The 24,261-nt window shown below is 46.8% G+C and overlaps 1 protein-coding gene across 1 annotated transcript in view; it reads right to left on the bottom strand.

The window, feature by feature from the left end:
- Nucleotides 1-11,662, bottom strand: part of Xylt1 (xylosyltransferase 1) — a 291,364-nt gene extending 279,702 nt beyond the window's left edge. Inside the window, exon 1 of the mRNA XM_021202279.2 lies at nucleotides 11,121-11,662. Within this exon, the coding sequence (XP_021057938.1) occupies nucleotides 11,121-11,468 (348 nt within the window). The 5' untranslated portion in view covers nucleotides 11,469-11,662. The remainder of the gene's footprint in view (nucleotides 1-11,120) is intronic.
- Nucleotides 11,663-24,261: the final 12,599 nt, after the last annotated feature.

Below are 24,261 nucleotides of genomic sequence, written 5' to 3'. Positions count from 1 at the left end.
CCAGTGACCCCCCCCCGGGGGGGGATTCAACTGTCTCTGCCTCCCAGCACACCACATCTGTTTGGGGTGGGGGGAGGGCATTGCGTTTGGTTTTGGTTTGGTTTGGTTTTGCTTGTTTTGTTTTTTAAGGTAGGTCCTGTGGATCAAATTGAGGCCCCCATGCTTATGTGGTAAGCACTTTACAGACCGAGCCATCTCCACAGCCTTAGCATAGAGGTTACTGGACATTTACAAAGTGTGAAACTCCTTGACAGTCTTTCACCAAACTCAGCTGGGACCCAGTTAAATCTGGGCTTGGCATTAGGATGTTTATAGACTGGTAGATCATTTCTTTCTACTTTCTTGCCATGTTATTTACAAGTGAGGTCACAAGAGCATTGAGGCTGACATTTCCATGTATATACTTCCCTAATATGCTTTTAAAAAAAACACACAAAGCTATTAGTAGTATTCTTAAATGTGCCACCCAAGAAGTGGGGGCAGGATGCATCAGCAAAGTCACAGGAGCTGTTCCTTGGTCTGAGTGTGGGCGTCTTGGGTGTGCTCAGTTTGTGATCATTTATTAGACTGTACACAGAGAAAGGAGAGGAGGGAGAGAAAGAGGAGAGTAAGCACAGAGCAGTTAAACGAATGTAAAAAAAAAGATCTAAGAACTGTGAAACTTTCATGCGGACATGACTAGATACAGCCATTTGTACACAGCCGTGACAGCTTTATTTATTTATTTTTTTCCTTTTTCTGTGCTAGGAATGGATCAGGATCTTGCGCAGCTCAGTTGCATTCCCAGCCCTCAAATTTCTGTAAGAGAGCTGTCACCCCTCCTGTAAGTCCTGGTGAATTGACACTGGCGTCTGCAGCTTCTTTGGGACTCCTGCAGACAGTCTGGAACTCCTCTAGCAAAAAGCATCCTTCCAGAATATATCCTCACCCCGAAGTACACCAAAAGTGAGCAGAACACTGCTCCCCCAGACTCCGCCCTCCTCCAGAGCACATCGCTCTTTCCCCACTACGCTGAGCCTTGCCTGCACTGGTCAGTAACTTAGATTTTCCTCCATTGTGATTATTCTGCACGTGCATCCTCCCATGTCCCAACCACGGCCAGCAGAACTTGGGTCCCACATTGTACACAGTGCCTGACTCACAGCAGGCACTCAGACAAGGAGTCCGTGTGGATAGCTTGCGAATGCACACAATTCATGCGTGCATTCATTCAATCACTTAATCATCATGGAGAGAATGGATGAGACACTCCCCAGACTCCGCTCTGAGACAGGAGGCCTGGCACTCATCTCTATGGGGAGTTCTGAGTGCCCTAACACTTGCTTCTCTATTTCCCAGATTTGATCACTGTGACCCAAGGGGAGAGTCGGGCTTACACGAACCATCAGAGGAAGCTCCAGAAAGACTCAGAGGTGAACCTCAGACATCTTTGATAAAGCTCGGGCCCAAACCAAGGGGATCTAGAATGTTCTACCTGCCCACTTGCCTTTTTCGTCAACACCCAACTTCACAGTGCCTACCCTTGCAGTGTCAGGGCATGAGGAACTCGTAAGTGGATGGTGGGGGTGGGGCAGGGACTCTAGACATCCTGCTGCCACAAAGTGCAAACTTCACCAAACAGGAGAATGCAGGATATGTGGGTAGGTGGGTGAATGGGTGGAAGGGTGGATGGGTGAATGGATGAGTGGATGGATGGGTAGATGGAAGGATGAGTAGATGGGTGGGTTGGTAGATGGATAAATGGAATGGGTGGTACATAGGTGGATGGCTAGATGGGTGGATGGATGGATGAACTGGTGGGCGGGTGGGTAGGTGGAAGGATAAATGGATGGATGGTTGGGTGGGTGGATGGATGGATGGATGGATGGATGGATGGATGGATGGACGGACAAGTGGGTGGATGGATGAATGGGTGGGCAGATGGGTGGGTGGAAGGATAAATGGATAGATGCATGGATGGATGGATGGATGGATGGATGGATAGATAACTGGATGAATGATGGAATGATTATGCACAGATGGATGGATGCATGTATGAAGGCAAAACAGATTTTGACAATGGGCCAGAGTTACTTTTCATTACCAAGGTCCATGAGGCCACAGAGTTTCAGACAAGAAAACTGAGTCCCAAATAAGTAAGGACAATGCCATAGCTTGGTCTACATCACAAATGGCACAGAATCTGCCTCTTGGGCTGCAATTGGCTGGCCACGCTTACTATTCTGTAGGTTCAGCCTTTCAGCTACAGGGTGAGGAGCTTAGACTTCATTTTCTTTTTTCTTTTCCTTTTCTTTTTTCTTTTTTTTTTTTTTTTTTTTTTTTTTTTTTTTTTTTTTTTTTTTTTTGGAGACAGGGTTTCTCTGTGTAGCCCTGGCTGTCCTGGAACTCACTTTGTAGACCAGGCTGTCCTCGAACTCAGAAATCCGCCTGCCTCTGCCTCCCGAGTGCTGGGATTAAAGGTGTGCGCCACCACACTTGGCTCGAGCTTAGACTTCATGAGTGGAACAGATCAGCCCTCTGTTCAGGAGATTCTGAAATGGCAGGAGACTGGAAAGCTCTGGAGCCCCTTGATGATACCAAATGTCATTCCCATTTCCCCAGAGAATACCTTTCTCTTGTATGCAAGAGGTCATCTCCCATCTAAGCCTAGCAGAGAAGAATGTTCAGCTGGCAGACTGCTTGTGATTGAAATTCTAACCCTCCCTTGCCTGCTACCCTCCTCCCCCAGGAAGGCTTGGAGCACTGGGTGGATGGATTCATTCATTCACTAATTCATTCATTCGTTCATTCACGGATACATGGATGATGAGATGGATAGGTAGACGGATGGATGAATGGATAAGTGAATAGATGTATGTAAGTAGACATGAATAAATGGGATGAAACTGGGCTAAAGACAAAAGACTTACAACAGTGAACTAGACAGAGACTCAGACAGTCTTTGTAGGCACCACCCTTCAACTCCTAGTTTGGACTCTTCTCAGAAATTTAACTTCCACTCAATTCATTGCAGAAGGTTATTATTTGTAAGCAATAAAAACAGAGAGGAGACACCAGTCTTCACTTGTAGGCTGGTGTAAAAGATTCGGTAGGAGTAGAACTGTCTAGTCAATCCACAGTTGTCTGATACAAGATAAATAGTCAAGAACACTGGTCCCCCTCCTTGGCACTGTCCTTATCACAGTAGCCATGTGAGCAGGCTTTGGGTAGGGAACCGTTACATCAACGTTGACTTCACAGCCCAGGTTCACAGGAAAGATCCCCAAGTAGACACAAATATATCTTGGCACCCTGCTTCACTAGCATCCCCTGACACATTCGCCCAGATAAGCCAGGGTCACCAGACTGGGGGCAAGCCAGATTTCAGCAGGAACAAATCCACTTGCCTTCAAGAGCTCTGAGTGGACGGGGAAACACTCTCAAAATGATTAATTGAGAATGAGTTCCCATCTTTCCCCATCTGGTCAGGGCTCTGTGCTTCTAGACTCTGGTAGTGATTGATGCCAGTCTTCCTCCGCAATGGTACAGTGACACCCACCTGCCTCCATCCCCAGACCCCACTTCCTTGTAACTCTTTGGTTGATTATGGAAGGATGAACTAGCCACAAGGATCACAGAAGAACAGCCCAAGGAGTTTCCTCAGGCAAATAAGTAAGTAAAGCCTGTTGCAAGAGGAAGGAAGTGCCAACATGGACTGCATGTTCATAGAGATAACTCTTGCTGCAGTGGCCCAGGCCCTGGGATCCTCCAGAGATAAGAGTTGGGTAGTTGAACTGGAGAGTGGAGTGGCAGGAACAGTGGTGGGGACATTTTCCACTGGTCTGGAAACCTTACATGGAAACCTTACACAACTCCCCCTGTCTCCGTCCCTCGTCCTGAATCCAAGACTCCCTTTCTGGCAAGACTGGGGTCAGTTACTCTGTAATGAGTTTCACTAGAGGCCACACTTCTCTCTTCCTTTTCTGAAGCCATAAAAATCCTGTCTTCAAATGGACTGCAGAGCAAAGGTTACAACATAGTAGAAAGCAGGATGAACAAGTCTACATACCCAACATGGGACTGAGGAATGAGCATCACATTGTGTTGTACTTTAGTTTATCAAACTCAAGAATTTCGTTAAAAGACTAGTTTTGGGTGCCCTTCTCACCCAAACAAGGGGCAGACACATGGTATAAGGGATGTGTTCATTTGCTGGATTACAGAAACCTTTCGTTGTTGTCATTGTTACTTTGATTTGTTTGGTTTGGTTTTTCTGTGTGTGTGTCAAAGCACCTCACTGGACTCTAAAGACAATAAAACAAAATCTTGACTTTGGGGTTTGGCATTTTGTTGGGATCCGTGGAGTTATGGGATGCTGAGGTCAGAGGGTCACCTCTGCAGGCGTTAGACACCAGAGAATATAGAGTAGACCATTCAGAGAGTGGGATGCCTGGGCTCAGCCCTCAGCTCTGCAGCTTACAACTGTGCTGTTTGCATTGTTCTTCAGGGATCTGGTTCTTCTCCAGAGTCTGCACACTTTTAGGAATCTGTTAAAATGGAGCAATGGCTTTCAAGGAGCCTATGGCTGCATGAGGGGGCTTTGAAAAGCTGTACAGATGAGGAGCTCAGAACTCTAGGCAGCACTGGGCAAGAAGCAGCCTGGGGTTGCTTCCCAGTTTCCTCATCTATCTGAGCACAGCAGCAGCCTCCTCCCACGGAGCTGGGAGGGTCCAGTGACACAGGGAGATGGTGTCTGTGGAGGTCTTTTTTATGTCTGACCTACACTACAACGAGTCATCGTAAGGCCAACAATTCCCAGTTGGGTACCCTCAGTTCCAACTTTGCATGAAATGTGTAACAGAACATCTTGCTTCCTGGAGTGGACCTAGGTGTAGATAGATGAAGAGAGTGATGCAGAGACACACACAGACAGACAGAGACAGACAGGCAGGCAATCCCACAAGCACATGCACGTGCGCACACACACACACACACACACACACACGTGCACGCACACACATGTGCATACACACACATGTACACAGACACACAGACACGTGCTCACATACACACTCATATACACACATATACATCCTGGATGGGAATTCAGTGGAGTAAGTTTTATGGATGCAAATCACCAAAATAATGTCAGGCAGACAGCAAACACTCAATGAATGTTACTCTTCTCTCTGTCTCCTTCTGTCCTGTTCCAAGGCTGCCACACACACACACACACACACACACACACACACACACACCAAAAAGACCCTCAGGCATTCTACTGCAGAATTTCACTCAAAAGCTATTGTAATTGAGTAACTTTGAAAAAGCAAATGTTTATTCCAAACACTCTAGGCTTTCCTGCTGAGAGAGCAGCTGACACTGGGGCATCAGTCTGTGGCCAGAGCAAACCAGTTCTCACAAATCAGTCAGTAGCCTTCTCCCTCTGCACACCACAGAGGTGGCTCCAAGTTGCAGAGAAGCAGAGAGAGACCTGCCCGGGCCATGGAGACAAGACAGTGCAAAGCTGGGATCTGACCCTCTGTATAACTGAGGATGTCCTATAGACTCTTACATTTGTGTTGGGCCTATCACATGTTCCAGGCATGGTGGGACCCATCTGTAATCCCAGACTGAGGGGGAGGTGAGAGACAGAGTTTTGGAGCTCCCTAGTGTGCCAGCCTGGTGAATCAATGAGCTTTGGGTACAGTGAGAGACCTCACATCCCTTCTGTCTCTTTAAAATGGTCTGTGTCAAGGGTAGTATTGGTTATGTAATCATTTCACTTTCCCCAAAGTCTTTGCCCTTTGTTGTGGTAGAAAGTCATTAGAAATGAAGAGATGGGATGGACAAATAGATGGCTTAGCAGTTAAACACACTGGCTGCTCTCCCTGAGGGACTAAGTTCAATTCCCAGCACCCATGTGGCAGCTCAAAATCCACTCTAACTATAGATTCATGTGGTCTGATGTCCTCTACTGTTGTGCAGATGTACATGCAGACACAATACTCATGCATCTTGAAAAAGACAAAAAAAAGAAGGAAGATATGTGAGGCTGGGAGATGACTTAGGTTGCAAAGTGCTTACAGTACAAACAAGAGCACCTGGGCTGGACCTCTAGCACCCTAGTGAAAAGTCAGGGACAGTGAAACACATCTATCATCCCAGCACTGAGGAGATGGGAATAGACAGATCCTGGAGCTCATTGGTGAGCCAGCCTGCTGGAATCAGTGAGCTTCAGGCCCAGTGAGTCTCCCTGTTTCAAAACTTAAGCTTGACAGTGATAGAGGAGGCTTCCCAACATTGATCTTTGGCTGCTACACATGCACACATATGTACACATATATTCAGATGCACACATCCACATGCCCACATGAGCATGTACACACATACACACACACACACACACACACAGGCAGGGTCAGGGGGAGAATAAAATGGGGAGAGAGATTGTAAAGAAGAATCTATAGGCTGGAGAAAACCCGCCCTGCACAGTTATATTGGGTGAGGGGCATCTTAGACTCTCTGCACATAGATTTATAGCCCTCTCATTGCCTGTAGTTCAGAGTAGACAGGTAGAGTCTTATTATAGAGGTAGACTAAAGAATAGTTTGCATTCTAAGCCATACACACACATACACACACACACACACACACACACACACACACACATACACACACTAACATCAACTTTCTGTGCTAACTCAAATCATTATTTTTTTTTTCCTGTTAAGAACATGGATCAAAGTTAAACAATTCCCAGAAAATACGAATTTTAAGCCTCAGTTGGCCTCCTGTTTAAAGATTAGCAAGCATTTTACCACCCAAACTTTTAAGGGATTTTCTTTAATGAATTGATAGCCTACAGAGAATAGGAAAGTGACTACATACATGCATATATACCTGTGAAATGTCCTACTTCTTAAGTGCTCTGAAACACAAATTTCCCAAGCTTAGCCATGGCACGACAAGTGGAAAATTCTAAACCTACTTCATATGACAGGTCACTGTTAACATGCAGGCACAAATCATGTACAAAATTACATTTAGGCCATGTATATAAGATGGTTCAAGCCAGGTGTGGTTGCACATAGCTGTAATCGCAGAAGGGTCATGATTTTTACATTAGTCTGAGCTAGACAAGTCATCAAGACAAGAAAAAGAAGAACCAGGAGGAGGAGAACCAGGAGGAGCAAAAGAAAGAAGTAAGAGTGAGAGAAAGGAGAAAAAGGAGAAAGAAAGAAAACAATAATTTTTGTTAATTATTTTGTGTGGTTTTTAATCTTGGGCCCCACCCTATCTTTTTATTTACATGTTAATATTCACAATCCAAATTTCAAAACACTCCTTCAAAGTATTTCGGATAATGAATATCCAGCCTGTATTTATTATCTTATTATTAAATTAAATGACTGCTACTTGTCTATTTTATTTAGCATTTCCAATGTGTGGTAAAGCAGACGGCAATGTATCTGCAGCGAGATAAATATTGCTCAAAGATACACACTTCTATATGCAAAGTGTCCTGTTTCGATCAGACAAAATAATTCACTGGAAGTGTGGAGGAAACAAATCAGCCATCAAACGCTCTCTGTTCTCTCTGCAAACATTTGGATTGAAAGAAAAGCTTTGCCTCTGACACCGCTGGAACCCTCTTCCAAAGTCACTGTTAATGTCTGAAAGAGTCCGGAGTTATCTGAGTAATGCGAAGAATGAGGGATCTCTGCTGAAAAACAAATCAGCATTTCAAAGGGGCCAGGTCATACAAAAACGGCATTCTACTGTAAGCGTACAGTATGCAAGGACATTGAAATATTAGATTTCTTAAAGGAAATTTACTAAGTGACAGTAATTTACCTTGAGTGACAGTGCATCATGGGGCACAAGTGACTAATGCTGGGACTATGGGGACTGGGGACGTTAGCAAGAGAAAAGAAAATACAGGTCTGGCATCCACAGCTTTCTGCTGGCTGGTCTTTCTGACAGGCCCCTCACTCCCCACTACTCCCCCTCATCTATGGCTCAGTGCTCTCTGTTTTATATTTATATTTACTACAGTAAAGTTCGTTTCTTACTGAGGCCCAGAGAAAACGCCCCGCTACAGAACTCGGCTAAAATTTGCATCAAGCTAATACATAAAAGCTCAGAGAGACTGAGAGGGAAAGGGGGCACTAGCAAACCTTTGCAGAGATGCCCATCTCACCACCATCCCCGTACACACCCTCTGAACCTGCCTGCATACCAACATCATCTCTTAAGGGTCTCGAATGCCCAGCCACCGGTACGATTCCTGTACCTAGACGCTGCTCTCCAAAAATAAAAGGCTCACAGTTCAGAAGTTGGGAGAGGGGAAAGCAGCCAGGAGAAGCAGATAGGTCTGGATTTGAAAACACTCTAGCCATAACAGCTGCTCGACACCCTTTGCCAAGCACCCACTGAAGCCATGACTGTTCACCCTACCCTACTCCATCCTTCCACAAAGCACAGCACAGAAAGGAACGTCACTGTCCTAGCATACGCTTCCACAGTATTTGCAGAAGCCATCTGGAAAAATCTCAGGGAGTGTGTGTGTGTGTGTGTGTGTGTGTGTGTGTGTGTGTGTGTCTTGCACACGCAGGTGTGTGCACAAGTGTGTGTGTGTGTGTGTGAGAGAGAGAGAGTTCTGAATGCCATCGAGAGAGAGAGAGAGAGAGAGAGAGAGAGAGAGAGAGCCATCGAGAGAGAGAGAGAGAGAGAGAGAGAGAGAGAGAGAGAGAGAGAGAGAGAGATCTGAATGCCATCCTGAATCCTTTTGCATCATGCATGCAGTCAGCCCAGGCAGGGTCCAGAAATGAATGGCAAGTTGCAAGGTCCTCCTGGTTGTTGGCAGTCTGTGGCTCTCTCCACCTGTATCCCAAGCTCCAGCTCTGGATGGACTTTGGGAACAGCCTGCCCCCTTCTGGTCTCCTTGAGTTCCATGAAAGGGCAGAGGTTGGGGTGGGCACACCTTGAGGAGGACAAACAGACCCCTAGCTCTAGCCATCCTGTGCACACTGCAGCTCCTGGGGATGGATATGAGACCGGAGGAAGAGAGGAGAGTGGCATGCATATGACAAAAAGTCCAGAAGCAGCAGGACTGGACAGTTGAGAACTACCAGGAATGGGAAAGTGAAAGAAAAAAAGGACAAAATGTATTCATATACATATACATTGGAAGCTAAAGAAATGGAGACATTGGAGGACACTGGCGGGATGATACACCCAAACCCACAGATAAAAGCAAAATTGCAGACAAGCTCTGCTGCTAAGACTGAGGATCTAAAAACACGTTTTAAAGGGGAAGTGGCACCCCATCCCCACCCTTCCGATTCCAAACCTGATGTGACTGGGCTAGGAGACGAGAGATTAATCCTAGGTGAACACACATGGAGGGGTTGTGCATCACTGCTCAGAACATTGGCGGGGAAGGAAAGAAACCAACTGCTTTTTTTCTTTATAATTCTCTCACTAATCTCAACAGGTGGTCTATGTACCCTGAAAGTACCTCCTGAACCCCCTTTGCAAAAGGTACAGCGAGTCCCATGATCCCCTCCCCACCCTGCCTGCTTCTACACTGGGCCAGCACTAAGTGTGCCTAGTCCCTCCCACCTCCCAGTAGGTCTCCAATTTCAGAAAGAACATGTAATAGCGGTTTTTTCCCCCCAGTTGGAACACATGATCAACTCCAGGAGTTCAAAGGCAGTGAGTGCCTGGGTCCCCTTGGCTGTAAAAAAGGACTTGGGGACATTGAGAATGCTCAAGTTCTCATTCACAAGCATCACCACAGGTGAGGTAAGACTTCTCCTTGGTAGCTACAGAGCAGCCAAATGCTCCTGAGACTGCTTTAGCCCACGGACATAAAGAGCAGTGCTCAGGCAACAAGGGTCAAAACAATCACGAAGAACTTAAGCACATCAGAAAGCACTTCTGACACAGCTGTGTAACTGTGTCAAGGCAGTCTTCAGCAAGGGCTGCCGGAGTGACAAGCAATAACAAGGACTGTTCCCTCCCTACAGATCCTGGAAACACTCCCCTGGTAGCTACCGTCCTTCAGATGCTGGGCAGTTCTCTGCAGGGAACTGGGATGATGGACAGAGAATCACATGGCATATCATACCAGCCCAAAGACAGACAGACACTCATTCCCACGCAGAGCAGAGACCCTGTACAGTAGTTAGGGACTCGGATCTCCTGCCCTCCTAGCTCAGAAAAAGGTGAAACAAAGACCCCAAAGAAGTTGGGGATAGGAGAGGAAGGCAAGCCGGTGCCCCACCTAGCCAACCAGATGGTACTAATAGAACTGTGGAAGACAGTTTCAGAGACCTGACTATCCACATCCAAGAAGAGCGAAGCACACTGGGAGGTGTGGTGATAGTGTGGCCAGCCAGACAGACAGACAGACAGTAAGTGCAACCGGCCACCCATGTCAAGTCAGAGACAGCCAGCTGGGACCAAGGGGCAGTACCCTGAAGCTGCAAATCCCGGAGGAGGTGAAGTCAGAGCAAGAGATGGCAAGGTTAGGGACTGAGGAAGGTGGGGACTGGGGAAGGTGGAAAGAGAAGTGGATTCCCAGGGGGAGGGGAACAGGACCCAAAGTCAGAAAAGGCGTGCAGGATCCAGTGTTGATTTGGGTACGAGGGACATGGTGGAGGACTTAACACACTAATTCCAGGTCTCTTCTCAGCCCACAGCAAACAGCTCAGACCAAAGAGGCTTCGTGGAGAACTACCCTTGAGCAGCGGCTGAGGATCCGGTCACGATCCGATGCACGTACTCGAGTGGAGAGTGAGGCATCAACGCCCCCACCCAGAGAACAAGTAGGACGCCCAGAAAGAGTGATAGGAAACAGGACCCCCTAGAAAGCGAGTCTCTTCTGGAGCTCACTTTCCAGACCCCAAGGGGGCGGTCCTCAGACTCCGCACAGAGCAGCGCGGCTCAGTGCACGACCCTGCAGCTGCCCAGGGCAGCCTGGGCAGTCAGAGGCAGCCAGAGGCAGCCAGGGCGCACAGTCCCTTCGGATATCAGGACTTGTGGGGCCAAGATCAATGGGAGGCATGGGTAGGGTCGCTCATCTGTCTCTCTGTCCGCGGGGCTCGCGATCCCCTTCCCAAAGGGCACCTTACCCTCGCCCGGGAGGCTAGTGCCCCGCGGCTGGCAGGCTGCTGTGCGCGGGCTCCTCCGGGGCCGCCTCCCCGTGCTCCTCCTCCACCGGCTCGGCCTCCAGGTCCTCCGCGGGCTGCGGGCAGATGGGCAGCCAGGTCCCTGCGCTCCCGGCGCGGGGCCGCGGGCTGCTGCTGCTGCTGCTCGGCTGCTCCCGCCGCTGCCCCCGCGCGCCGCTGCTCTCCAGCCCCGGAGTCCAGGCTGCTGAAATTCCACACCACCAGCGTCTGCAGCAGCAGCACCATGAGCGCCGCCAGCAGCGCCGAGTGCGAGCGCCGCGCCAGCCTCCGGGCGCACGGCGCCGCCACCATCTTCCGCGGCGGCCCGGGGCGAGCGGGGTGCCGGGACACCCCGGTGTGCGCTCTATCCCGGGGGCTCCGCGCTCGGGCCCCGCCGACGTCGCCCGGGCTCGCCGCTGCTCCTCCTCCTGCTCCTCTCCTCCACCACCTCCTCCTTCCTTTCCTCCTCTGCCGCCGCCGCCGCCGCCTCCACCGCCGCGGCGCGGAGTTTTCAGACGGGCAGGGACCCGGACGTCACCAGGAGGAGGGGAAGGCGGGAGGCGGGCGCGGGGAGGCCGCGGAGGGGGCGCGGCGCGCGCGCGCCGGGACACGGCTCGGGGAGGGAGCTGGCCCCTTGCGATTCCCTTTTCCCTGGGCCAGGGTCCCCAACCCAACCCCCAGGGTTCTAGGGAGGGCGTTAGGGGTACCAGGGCTGGGGAAGGGGCCACTAGAGACGCGGGCCCTGAGCAGAGGGCGGGGCCTGGAGGAGGAGCCGAGGGCAGCGTGGGGAGGAGAAGGTGAGGGAGGGGGTGGAGGCGAAGGAAGCAGACAGACATCCCCCAGAACAGGCGTGGGAACAAGGTAAGGGTGCGAAAAGGCCGGTGCAAGGGGTAGAGAGAGGGAAAGTAGAGGACAGACGAGCCAACAGGACAGCTCAGCTTGCGGAGGTCAGGAATAGGGAAAGAAGGGTCCTGAGAGTCTGTGTTCCATGTGGCAGAAAACTGGAGGCGGAGTTGCAGGAGGCGCGGAGTTTTCCGTCCCGGGATCTTTGGCTGCATAGAGAGAAAACCTTGGTAGGTGGAGATGGTAGAAAACGTAGGAGTGTCACAGGTCCCGGCTCTTGTGCAGCCTGGGAGTCCTGGATCACTGACTGAAACGATGGGGAGAAGGTTCTCAATGACTCTCCGAGGTTAATCAGCACAAGCACTGTGACTTCTGAGTCACCCCCCACTCCAGGGCCAACCAAAGATTCAGGGCTCATTGACTCACTTCTCTGGTCCCCAAGGACTCACAATCCAACGTCCTCCAAATCCAGTTGGCAAGTGGATGCTTTGGTGGCTAAAAGAGTTTCCCAACCTTCCCTGGCTACAAGCTGAAGTTGCCCTCCCAGCCACAGAGCCTCCCTCCCTCTATCCACCCTCCTGATGTCTGACTAGCTATGTGCACTAGATTCAGAGCTGGGTCAGCCCAGCCTTGCTTTATAAGGAGAAGCAGTTTCCTGGACTGACTGGTGACCTTGAGCCACCAGGATTGTCCCCCTTGACCTTGTTCTGTGCTCTGTCCTCTGTCAGTGAGAGTTGGAATAATCTCTGTGAACTCAAACTTCATCCAGCCTTCTCTTACTCAGTCTTCTAGCCTTCCCCTTTTGACACATAGCATCTATGAATGTCTGTATGTGAATGGGACTGATGTCTATCTGTGTCAGTGATTTGGGGATTTACATCGTATTCTTGGTCTTTGGTCTCCTGCCCTTTTAAACATCACCCTGGTTTTTAAAGGGAAGTGAATAGATATGTACAGAATCTATCAGAGAGCAAGGCAAACAGTGGCAAGAAATGGACCCTTCCAACCACCGCACTAGCATACTAGAGCACTGATGTGTGACAGATGTGGGATCAGGTACAAGCATCCCAAGGTGACAAAGGATGCCTCTTATCTACAGTCAGCTTGAAGGCCAGAGGAACCAGGTGTAGGTAGGCATGGAATCTCAGAAGAAAACGTGGCCAGCATCCCTAGAGAGATTTGCAAAGGAGTCACTGGTTCATGAGAGTGCTACTGGGATAGCTGTGAGCTCAGCCAGCCTGCTACCCTGACAGTCTACAGTCCGCTCCAGAGCCCCCCTCTAGCTCTGCAGCCAGGCACAGAGGCATTCCCACTTCATCAAGAGTGAGACTGTAGAGGGAAGGCAGCTAGCCCTGGCTCACCAGTCTCCTCTTATCTGCATATCAGTTGGGAATATTTATAGTTCATGTAATAAAACACCTGGTTTAACAATCTAAAAATAAGCCTTACTGGATCACAGAACTAGTTATTGCAGGGAACTGACTCCAGGCATGGCTTGATCCAGCAACCTAGAACAACCACTACACAATTTTCTCTTCCTTTCTCCCACAGTGTCTGTTCACGCTAGAACATCACAAGAGTCCTAGATTCTGTGACTTAGACTACCTGTAACTTATTCATCTGCAGTCCAGGATTCTCTTAGAAGATGCAGAGAGAGTTTTCTTACAGAATGATTTATAGGTCTTAAGTTACCCCTAAACCAGTCACAAAGCTCCGGAAGTCAGATCAAGGAAATGAATCTAACCAGGGTTCCAAGATTCACCTCTGGCCTTGGGGTAAATCTGTTATCTCTGTAGGCATTCAGATGTTCCATAGAGCCAGGTGGGTGGGAGCAGGTGGGAGTAGAAGAGTGGCTTCCCTTGTCTGTCCCCAAAGTCTCCAATTGAGCTTCCCCGACCATGGTCAAGTCATCTTCCCTGCCCCCAAGTGCTAAATGAGTAGCAAGAGGTCGAGTAAACATAGCCTCCAAGTCCTGCACTGGCGGTGTGAAACATTCCAGCCCCCAGCCCACCTTTGTTTCAAGAGCTCTACTGCATTTTGTCTGTAAAGCAGCAATGACCTATGCTTCCTCCACATGACACAGTTAACAGCAGTCCTCCAGGGTCCAGGCTGTGATTCAGCTCCCTCGGGGCCCCAGTGCTTCAGCACTGAGGTTAAAGATCCTGGGCCCAAATCCCTGGAGAAGCAGAGTTGTTTATCTTGACTCATACATAAAAAGCCATGCAAGAAAGAGGTTCGGTCGCCCTGGGCAGGTTAGAGATGCCATAGACAGCTCATTTGATGGGTTTTGGAGGAAAATTTAACTGAGGTGGTGTCTGGGATTATCTTCTGGCTCCAAGACGAGTAGCCCTTCAGACATTTTAGAGAGGTAAGGAGCTGGGGTAGATTAGAGGATCTAAAATGCCCCCATCTCAGTATGGCTGGGAGGTCCAGAGGGTGGGTACCCTAAATTTGCTAAACTACCAAACAGAAATAGCCTTTTTGCACTAAGAGGGACAAGAGTTTTCATTTGCAATTGTGCATTAGAGAGGTAGGTGGCCTTGATGGATAAGAAAGAGGCCAGGGCCCTGCTTGAGACTCAGCAGTGCCTCTAGCCACTGTATCCAGAGTTTTCAGGATTTTTGAAGCTCAGTTTTTTTTATTCCACAAAGATGCATGGAACCCTATTACACATAGACGTCCTGCTGGGCAAGCGAAATCTGGAGATGATGAAGATTCCCCAAGGAACCTTTCTTTTTAAATGTGGTTCCCCAGCTCCCGTGCTATGGGCCCCAGGAGACAGAGCTCTGGGGAAGTTTCACCTGATTTGTGGGATTCCCAACCACCACCCCGAATGCCAAATCTTGTTTCTCCATCCCCTCAAGGATGGGAAGGCTGAATCTGTCACCGAACATCTTGAGTTATTGGGTGTGCCCAGTTCTGAGCTAGTGATTGCTAAGGAAATGGTTGGGACAGTCTTCACTCTCAAAGAACTGTCCATTGACAGCAATTCCAGGATCAGTGCAAGAAGCAAATGAGATAGATAAGAACTAGTTTGCCCAGGCTTAATGTGTGCATATGCACATGCATGTGTGTGTTTGTATGCATGAAAGCCAGAAGGGAACCTCAGGGTTGTGTTTTTGGTTTGTTTGTTTGATATTTATTTCTATTTGATTTTCAGCCTGGAAGTTAAAAAAAAAAAAAAAAAAGCTATGCTGCCCAGAATCAACTGCCCCCGCTCCCCCAGGGCTTGCTATCATGGGCAATTTCTTCTGTGGTTTCTGTGGAGTCAGCTTCTTTACTAGTTGGCCTATCTCCCTAGCCCCTCTACTGCATTTTAACTGAGTCCTTTAAGTATCTATTGTTAACTTCTATGCCTCAACGTCCTCATCCATAAAATGGGGCTTAAAATAATGGGAGCTGTATTGACACTTTCTTATAAGGATTAAATAAGGTAACTCATACAAATAACTTTTTGCATCCGTACTAACCAAGTCAACTTTGGTGGCACACACAGTTGGAAGATGGAGGCAGGGGAATTACCAGTTTGAAGCTAGTCAGGAGTACACAGCAAGGCTCTTTCTATCAAAGTTAAGTGACTAAAAGCATCAGGGGGAGAAAGGTTGGTTATGGAAGGCTCCATGGTACTCCAGTGTCTTTACATCGGGATCTTGTGGTACTCCAGTGTCTCTACATCAGGACTTTGTGCTACTCCAGTGTCTCTTTTGCCTCATTTCTTTATGCCTGATCTCTCTGATATTTGGTACAGTACAAGGCCTTGGGTAAGCTCTGGATGTGGAGTGAACATCCATCAATTGCAGGATTGGGGCCAGGTTAAATGAGCCAGGGGCATTCTTCCAGAAAGAAGCAGGTTGGGGCCTGGTACAGACCCAGGTTCAAAACCCATTCTCAGCAACATTTTCATTTCATGATGTGTGAGCAGGATGCCCAAAATCTTTGACCCTCAGTGTTGTGAAGCAGAAAAGTAAAAAAAAAGACTCATGTCTTCCAGGGGACATAAAAATGGTAACATTGTATGTAGGAGTATGTCATCTATTTCTTGTAAAAAATGGAGGACAAAAAGAGTGTTAGCTGGGTCACCACCTGATCATGGAGTAAAAAAATTTCCAGTCCTTTTCAAATATTCCTGCCATGGAGTTCTGGAGAGCCTGGGCTTCTCATGCCTCCTTCTGAATTTAAATCAACTTCAGACTAACAGTCAAATTTAGTGAGGTATATGGTTTCCGTTTCAAATCTCAATCACATGTCTGTTTCTTGTTTTTATAGTTGGTTTTTGCCCAGATGCTACCAATTGACCCGACTTTGCTCTTCAAAAGAATTTTTTAAACTCCTCCTGAGTTTCACTTCTGCATCAACACAGACACTGGAAGCAGGTGGCTCACCTGTGTGTGCTTGATGATGTGAGACTTCTGCACGGAATACCTCCACCCACAGGATCCCTGACTGTCTCCAACAAATGCCCACGAGCCAGAGGAGTTCTGAGCAGCAGGATCATAGAAACCCTCTGGAGTGTGAGCTGTGGGTAGATGCCCCACCCCACCCAAGGGAAGTAAGTGGCCTTGTCAGCCCCACAGGAAGACAGATCAACGGCTGAACAAAGATGTGATTCCAGGGACTTTCATCAGCAGAGGGCGCTCTGGTTAGCAAATAACTTTCTTGTGACCAGTGTCCTGCATGCAAGGTCCGGAGAGAGCAAGAAATCAGGCTGCTAGGGGGTGTCCAGAAAGAAGACTCTTGGATTTGCAAGCATCAGTAGCTATGGGAAGCTAAAGGGAAGAGAATGGGAGGAAGATGCCCCAGGTAAGGACATAGAGAAACTGTCCTTGATTGAGATTATCTGCTGTGTCTGAAACCAGCACTTGGTGCTGTGAAGTCTCACAGCCTCAACTACAATGACGATGCTCTGATGGGTAAGAAAGGGAACAGATAGCCCCCCACTCCACGTCTCACATTAGACCCGTGGAGATGTTTTCCTTTAAAATAAATGCAATGGTGCCAAATTTGGCTCCTGGGACTCCAGGTGTGCCTGCGAGGGCAACTAGATGCCAGCATCTTTCCCTGATATCAGAGCCCAGCATCTTGACTTTCCAACCTGCACTGAAGATCAGCATCTCTCCAGGAACCCTCTCGGCCTTCAGTGCCAGCTTGGGTCTGCTGAGGCATCCAGCCTTGTGTACAGAGCAACAACAAGGGTGTCTGGTTCTTAGCCTCCATTGGACTATCCTGCCCCTGTGATGGAAGCCACTCTAATACATCCCCTTGTAACATCTGTTCTTCCTCTGCAGCACCCATCTAATACAACCACTAAGGCCAAGAATGATGATGGGTGGTGAGAAGAGATCATAGTTAGTTAGCATTTACTAGTGGCTAATCTTTGTATTACACACTTCAACATATCACATTCTGTGAACGCTGAATGAGAACATCCTCTATTCTCCATGGAAACTCATGGAATAAAGCATGTAGAGGACTTCTATTGCTGTGGATCTTTTACCCAGTGGGACGGGCGCATCAGGATGAGTAGGTAAATTTGCAAACAAACAGCTTTGGAGACCATGGAGGACAACAAAGGAAAGGAAAACCAAGTGAGGTTCTACAGTGCGTAGAGTAAGCCAAGTCCCCACCAGCCACAAGGAAGACTCCACGAGGCAATGACCTTGGAATAGTCCATTTGTGTTCTTTGAGATGCAATTCTTCCAGAAATTTGACTCCCTCTCTCTCTCTCTCTCTCTCTCTCTCTATATATATATATATATATATATATATATATATATATATATATATATATTTAATGTATAAAAACATTCCTGGGATTTACAAGTGAAGGCATTTGCTATGTTCGTTGGATTTCTGTGGTTGGGATTTTCTCAAGCTGTAGTTAGTAAAAACCTAACTACTTGTGCGGGCATAACAAGAGCTATAGAATGGTTTGGGCAAATTTTATAAAATAAGGGAAAGGATAAAATATACCATTTTAGGTTTGGAAAGGTAGCTCAGACTACTAAGTGTTTGCTAAGCAACCGTTAGGACCTGAGTTTGATCCCCAGCACCCAGATATAAAGGGGGGCATGGTGATGTATGTGCAGAATCACAGCTAGCACCAACAAGGTAGAGACAGGTAGATCCCTAGGACTTGCTGGCCAACCAGTTTAATTTAATCAGTGAGTTCTAGGACAGTGAGAGAACCTGTCTCAAAAAAACAAGGTAGACAGTAACTGAGGGAAACAGCAGACGTTGTCTTCTGTCCTGAATATGCACACACACACACACTTACACACTCACACAAACTCACACACACTCACATGCACATGTTGTAGAATATGGATCATACCATGAACCCCGAGATTGCATACACTTTTCATCTCTCTGGCTGAAATACAGACACACCCTTAGTACACACCTTTAATCCCATATGATGAAGGTAAAGTTAGTTTGTATAAGGAAGCACCCATGTTTAAAAGTGATGTCTAACTGAGTGGCAGACAAGGTGATGAATCAGAGAAAGATTTGACAGACTAGGATACACCCAACTTTTACAAGAAGAAGGGAGCAGGAAGCTCCCTTCTCAAGGGGCAGTGCAAAGAGGAAGGAGGCAATTTTACTAGGAGAGGTTTAGAGAGATAGGTTAAAGAAAGACCAAGCTAGGCATGGGTGAAGACAGAATGAGCCAGAGAATGGGAAGGGACAAGAAAATTAGAACAGATTGCTAGAGTTAGTTAGAAGTCATGCAGAGCAGAACTCAGGAGACCCAAGAGAAGCCAGACTGAATCAGTCAGCTTGGAGAAGAGTTGGAGCCAGAATAGCTGAGTTGACCAGCCAACTAGAGATCAGAAAGAACTAGGAAGGGATGAGTTTACTCAGCAGCAAGTCTCAGAGGCTGAAAACATTGTAGGCCTAGATTAGATTGTATGGAGGGAAACTTCCAGGACTAGGTCTAGGTGAGCAGACAGAGGCAGTAAGCCTCTGAGACAACAATTACATCAGGCAAATAAAAGTTACTTTTACACACACACACACACCACACATGCACAATGTACACACGAACATACACATGCACACATATATGTACACACATGCATACAGACATGCACATACACACTCATATATACAAACATGCACACACACAAGTACATATACGTACACACATACATGTACACACATGCACACACACTGTACTATCTTACCAACAAAGGTCAGGAAGCATCTAGTACATTAGGCTGTGGTCCGGCTTCATCCAGATACCTGTTTATCTGATTCACTAACACCTGCCTCAGCCACTCCCAAGTCCCTTCTGCCACAGATGCTGTTGCTCAGCCCTGGATCATTCTATGATCAAGCTCAGCCCTGTGAACCCAAAGTTGCTTCTCCACCTGATTTATAGCCTCTGCTCTGCACCCCAAAACCAACTCATTCTGCAACTATTGCTGTTGCCCTGGGCGACCCTGGAATCTCTTATAACCAAAGACTCCATTCCAAAAGCCTTCAGGACCATGCGAATTTTCTGTGTCAGCATCCACTCACTGCCTATCGAATTTCATTCCTCCTTTCCTGTTTGCTAATGTATTCTGATTTTTTTTTTTTTTTTTTGGATTGACAGTGTGCCCAAGACAAAAGCAATGGTTATCAGTGTTCTGGTTAGAAGCGATGTGGGAAAGGGTGACAGGAACCAGTGATAAAACTTCCAAGAGATACTTCCAGACAGAGGCTTTAAATACACTAGGACCAGTAAAGCTTCAGCCCTTCTCATTTCCTTTCTCTTTAACTGGAATATAGAGTGTGCAGTGGGGATTTCAGCAGCCACTCTGTAACCAAGAGGGTAGAGGTGATAAGAAAGGCAGATAGAAGCAGCCTGGAACTCTGTAACTTTTAGAGTCCACTGTACCTGTCCCATCCCCTCTTTCCTTATGATGCTATTCATTCACACTTCCTCATCACCTTTGGAATGCACCAGAAAGATGTCCACCCCACAGCACTGCCCTGTTTGTTCATTAGCCTTTGCTCAGATGTCTGTGTCCCTCAACGCTCTATTACTGACCATATTGCTGGACTTAGTAGCTGGGCCAGCACGGCCAATCCTCTTGCCTTTTTCCCATCTTTCCTGTAGCATGAACTACCTAAATCGCACATTCTGGGTAGCCAGGCTTCCTCTGACTTGGGCATTGCTGTACTTCCTGCTAACCACTTGGCACACTGTAAGCCTTCTATCACAGTCCAGAGACAGCTAAGGGTGAATGCTGTCCTGGCTTGGGTTAGCAGAGTTAACAGAAATGAAGGTCACAAGAAAGAGAGTCCATGTTCACCATGGACTGAGGTGGCGACAAACAGGAGGGTTGTACCTGCCATGGGTCCAGGCATGGACTGTGGTTGGGGAGGAGACACAAGATGCAAAAACACCCAGCTGTAAATGCCACATTCTGTCAGTGAAATGTACTAGTTGTTCTTGGCGTTGCTGTGGCCAATAGCAAGAAGCAATTTAAGGGACAAAGGGCTTATTCTGGAGCATTCCACCATGGCAAGGAAGGCATGGGAACAGGCTGTATGCATCTCATCCACAACCAGGTGGGGCGGGACTATAAAACCTCAAGATCAGCCCCCAGTGACCCACTTGCTCCAACAAGGCTCCATTTCTTAAAGATTCCACTACCTTTCCCAACAGTGGCACTAGATGGAAGCCAAGTTTTCAAACCTGTGAGACTGTAGAGGACAGGTCATAATCACACTTTGGGCAAGCCTTGTATGTCTACGCCTCTCTGCCTGTGCAAAGCTGGGAGGACACTGGATCCTCCTTATCAGGGGACTTAAAGGAATGAATGAATATTTAAAGCCCTTTCAGTGGCACCAAGCAAGCTCCTGCTGTTGCCTCTCACACAGACTGAAAACTATTAGAAAAACAATGAGACCTTGATAAAATAAATACATATATATTTGAAGAAATCAATACACTTGTTTTTCATAGCAAGTAGATAAATGGAAATAAGAATGAGGAGGGACATGGAAAAAAAAACCCTGAAAGCAATCCGCAAACTCAATTCCCCGAATTCATGAGAGGCAGAGATACCTAAACAGGAAGCAAGTAGCCTGTTCTTTTAATCATAAAGTCTATTATATACCCAGACAGAGAGAAAACCTCAACAAACTCAGTAAAAAGGACTTTTCTTAAGCTAAATTTTCTGTGATAACAATGAAATGGTTTTGGAAATGTTTTATTTTTTAACAACATAAAATCTGAGAGATACAATCAATCTTAGGCAATTCATCCTTAACAACACTTAATGGACTGAGCAGGTTGCAGTGTGTGTGTGTGTGTGTGTGTGTGTGTGAATAATGATTAAAAGGTCATGACTCTGACAGAGAGTAGGGGGAACTTGGGAACCATTGGAGGGTGGAGAAGCAAAGGAAAACAGTGTAAATAAATTGCTTACATAAAATTCTAATTCTAATTATTATTATAATTAAAGGCCAAAATAAAAGCATATTTACATGAAAATCTATATGACAAGGCTGCAGTCTAAGAAAAAGTTTTAGATTACAATGCCTTCATTATACAGATGACTAGGAAAATAACCAGGAGAGTTACTAAAAGAGAAGGAGGAGGAGAAGGAGGAAGAGGAAGATGAAGGGGGAGGAGGAGGAGGAAGAGGAAGATGAAGGGGGAGGAGGAGGAGGAAGAGAAGAAGACGAAGGAGGAGATGGTGGAGGAGGAGGAAGAAAGCACGCATGGGAACACCAGCCTGCCACCCCAGCACCCTGCAGACGAAGGCAGGAGGATCTTGAGTTGGAGGCCACATCTAGCAAATCCCAGGCCAGGATGGATTGTGTAGCAAGACCTTGTCTTAAAAAACAAAGTCAAAAAGGCAAAGCAAAGTAAAAATGATTCTAGACAGAAAGCCAATAATGAGAGTTTCATGAAAGTTGGGGTTCAGAGGGACAATGAAGGAGAGATTTATCAGGAGACTCTTAACATTGCCAATGATAGCAAGTGGGGGCTCAGGGAGAGTTTGGAAATGCATGGCACAGCACAGGTCTGAGGGGTGACTCTTCTGACTCCGGGAGGCAGGGCAAGGGCAGAGTTCCTACCTGTTCCTTAGTGTTTCCATCTTAGGGGATGTGCCATGCTGGCCCTTCCTGGTTAGAGTGCTTGGTAAACTGAAGAAGGGAGAATTACAATCCAGAGGCAGGGGCTCCACAGGGTGCCCGCCATTGCTTCTATGGTAGGGAAGGAGGCAGCAGCTAGGCTCTGGATAACAGTGGCCAAAACTGTTTCTCACCCAAACCTAATGCTAGAAATATATGTATAAACTATGGCAGAGGAGAGAGATAAACTCAAAGCCTTTTCTGAGTGTTATCTATCATCTATCTATCTATCTATCTATCTATCTATCTATCTATCTATCTATTGTGATGCAAGAATGCCTTGCAAGTGCAAAGCAGGCAAGTGCTGCATTCTTTAGCCTTCTGGAAAGCTTGCTTTTAAGAAACACCATATTAACTCCCCACAAATCTAATTTAGGACAAAAGCAACATTGTTTCCTCAAAAAAAAAAAAAAAAAAACCAAGGTAATAGAAATCTCAGGTCTGAAGGAAAATAGGAGAGGAAGGCTTGCCTGCAACTTTATGGCGGGTCTGTCATCTGGCCACCTACATGGCTAATTTCTTCAAAGAAATTAAAACAAAAATGACTCAAGGTAAGAAAAAAAAAATATTGAGGAAACCAGTCACTAAAAAGAGAAGCAATCTTCATCCTTGACAAAGTTCCTCTATCAGAGATAAGCCTAGTTGCATATCACTGTCTATAAACACAAGGTCCCCACTGCTATTTGAATATTTCCGAATCCCACGCAGGGCTCTCAGACCTGACTTCCTGACACATTCATCTGGGTGAGGGCTGAAAACTGATGATATCCTAGCTCCAACTCTGCCAGTTTCTATGCATCTGGCCTGGGCTGTCAGAGAAGCGGCCTCAGCAGCCAGGGCCTGCACCATAGATGCACAGCTCAGATCCTCAATTCAAAGTCCTGGGCGGTCTGGGCCTGGAGATGCAGCTCAGTGGCAGAGCATCTGTCTAATAAACAGAATTAGTCTGGCATATGTAAGATCCTGGGTCCTAATTTTAACACACACACACACACACACACACACACACACACACACTGTTCCAGTGAAGACAGCATCAACAGTAGAAAATAAACTTAACTTATGAACAGTAACAAAACCTTTTAACCAAAGGAAGAATGTGTAATGACCATGCAGCGGCTACGCCAAGAACGTCAGGAGTCCAACCCTGGCTTGAGTCAGAGATGGTCTCAGTGAAAGCCATGATGTTGTTGCTATGTTAAAGAGGAAGCCAAGAAGCCGCTTGACCATGTGACAACCATGTCTAACGGGACAGAGGAAAATTCTCACAGAAGGAAATAGCTTGAATATAACGAAGACCGTTAAGCCAAACTCTGTTGAAAATGGCAAAATTACAATCTTTAAATTATCACAGAAGTTCTTGTAAATGTGCCAAGGAAGGAAACAAAATGACCTCTGCAAGTACTGGAGAAGCCACAGTTCTCTGGTCTTTTGTGCTGACAGCTTGCTTGTATAAGAAACTCAATGGACTCTCAGAACAAGGAGGAGGGAGGGAGGGAGGGAGGGAGGGAGGGAGGGAGGAATAGCCTAACTCAGTATTTGTTAGAACACCAGAAACAATGTAATTAAGCAGCTGCAGTACTAAGAACCTTCCTCTCTCCCAACCTCGTGCCCTTGAAGTGAGAGGTATGGAGGGAAAGTGGTGTGCTCACAGCACTAGACTGGAAGTATAATTTAGGGAGGCAAGTAAGGAGATTCCAGGAGTAATATGAAACAAACTTCTAAAAATAATTCTCAAAATATCATTGCATGTTGTTCAAGTGAAAATAAATACTGTTGTCTTGAGTGGGAAGACCGTTTAATAAGTAAAACTATTTAAAAGACAAAATTGTCAAACAATTTTGAAACTCCAGTATCAATTAAAATATTGATATTTATTTTTAATGGTGGAGAAGGGAAGTGGGTTACTGAATTTATTAAATGCAATGCACTGGAATAAACTAAGCAATATATACATGCATATGTAAAATATACATATAAGAGGTAACTTTGTATGTATCAAAATGCATTTTGCTATATGTTATATTAATATGCATTATATATTATGTTACTAAGCATCAGAAAGCTGTATACTATGTATTATATATGTATTATATTTTATATTAATGTGGATCAGAACATATTATGC

The sequence above is a fragment of the Mus pahari genome, chromosome 1, assembly GCF_900095145.1.
Source record: "Mus pahari chromosome 1, PAHARI_EIJ_v1.1, whole genome shotgun sequence".
Classification (NCBI taxonomy): domain Eukaryota; kingdom Metazoa; phylum Chordata; class Mammalia; order Rodentia; family Muridae; genus Mus; species Mus pahari.
The sequence above is the reverse complement of the archived record's forward strand: the minus strand, read 5'-3'. Positions and strand labels throughout refer to the sequence as shown.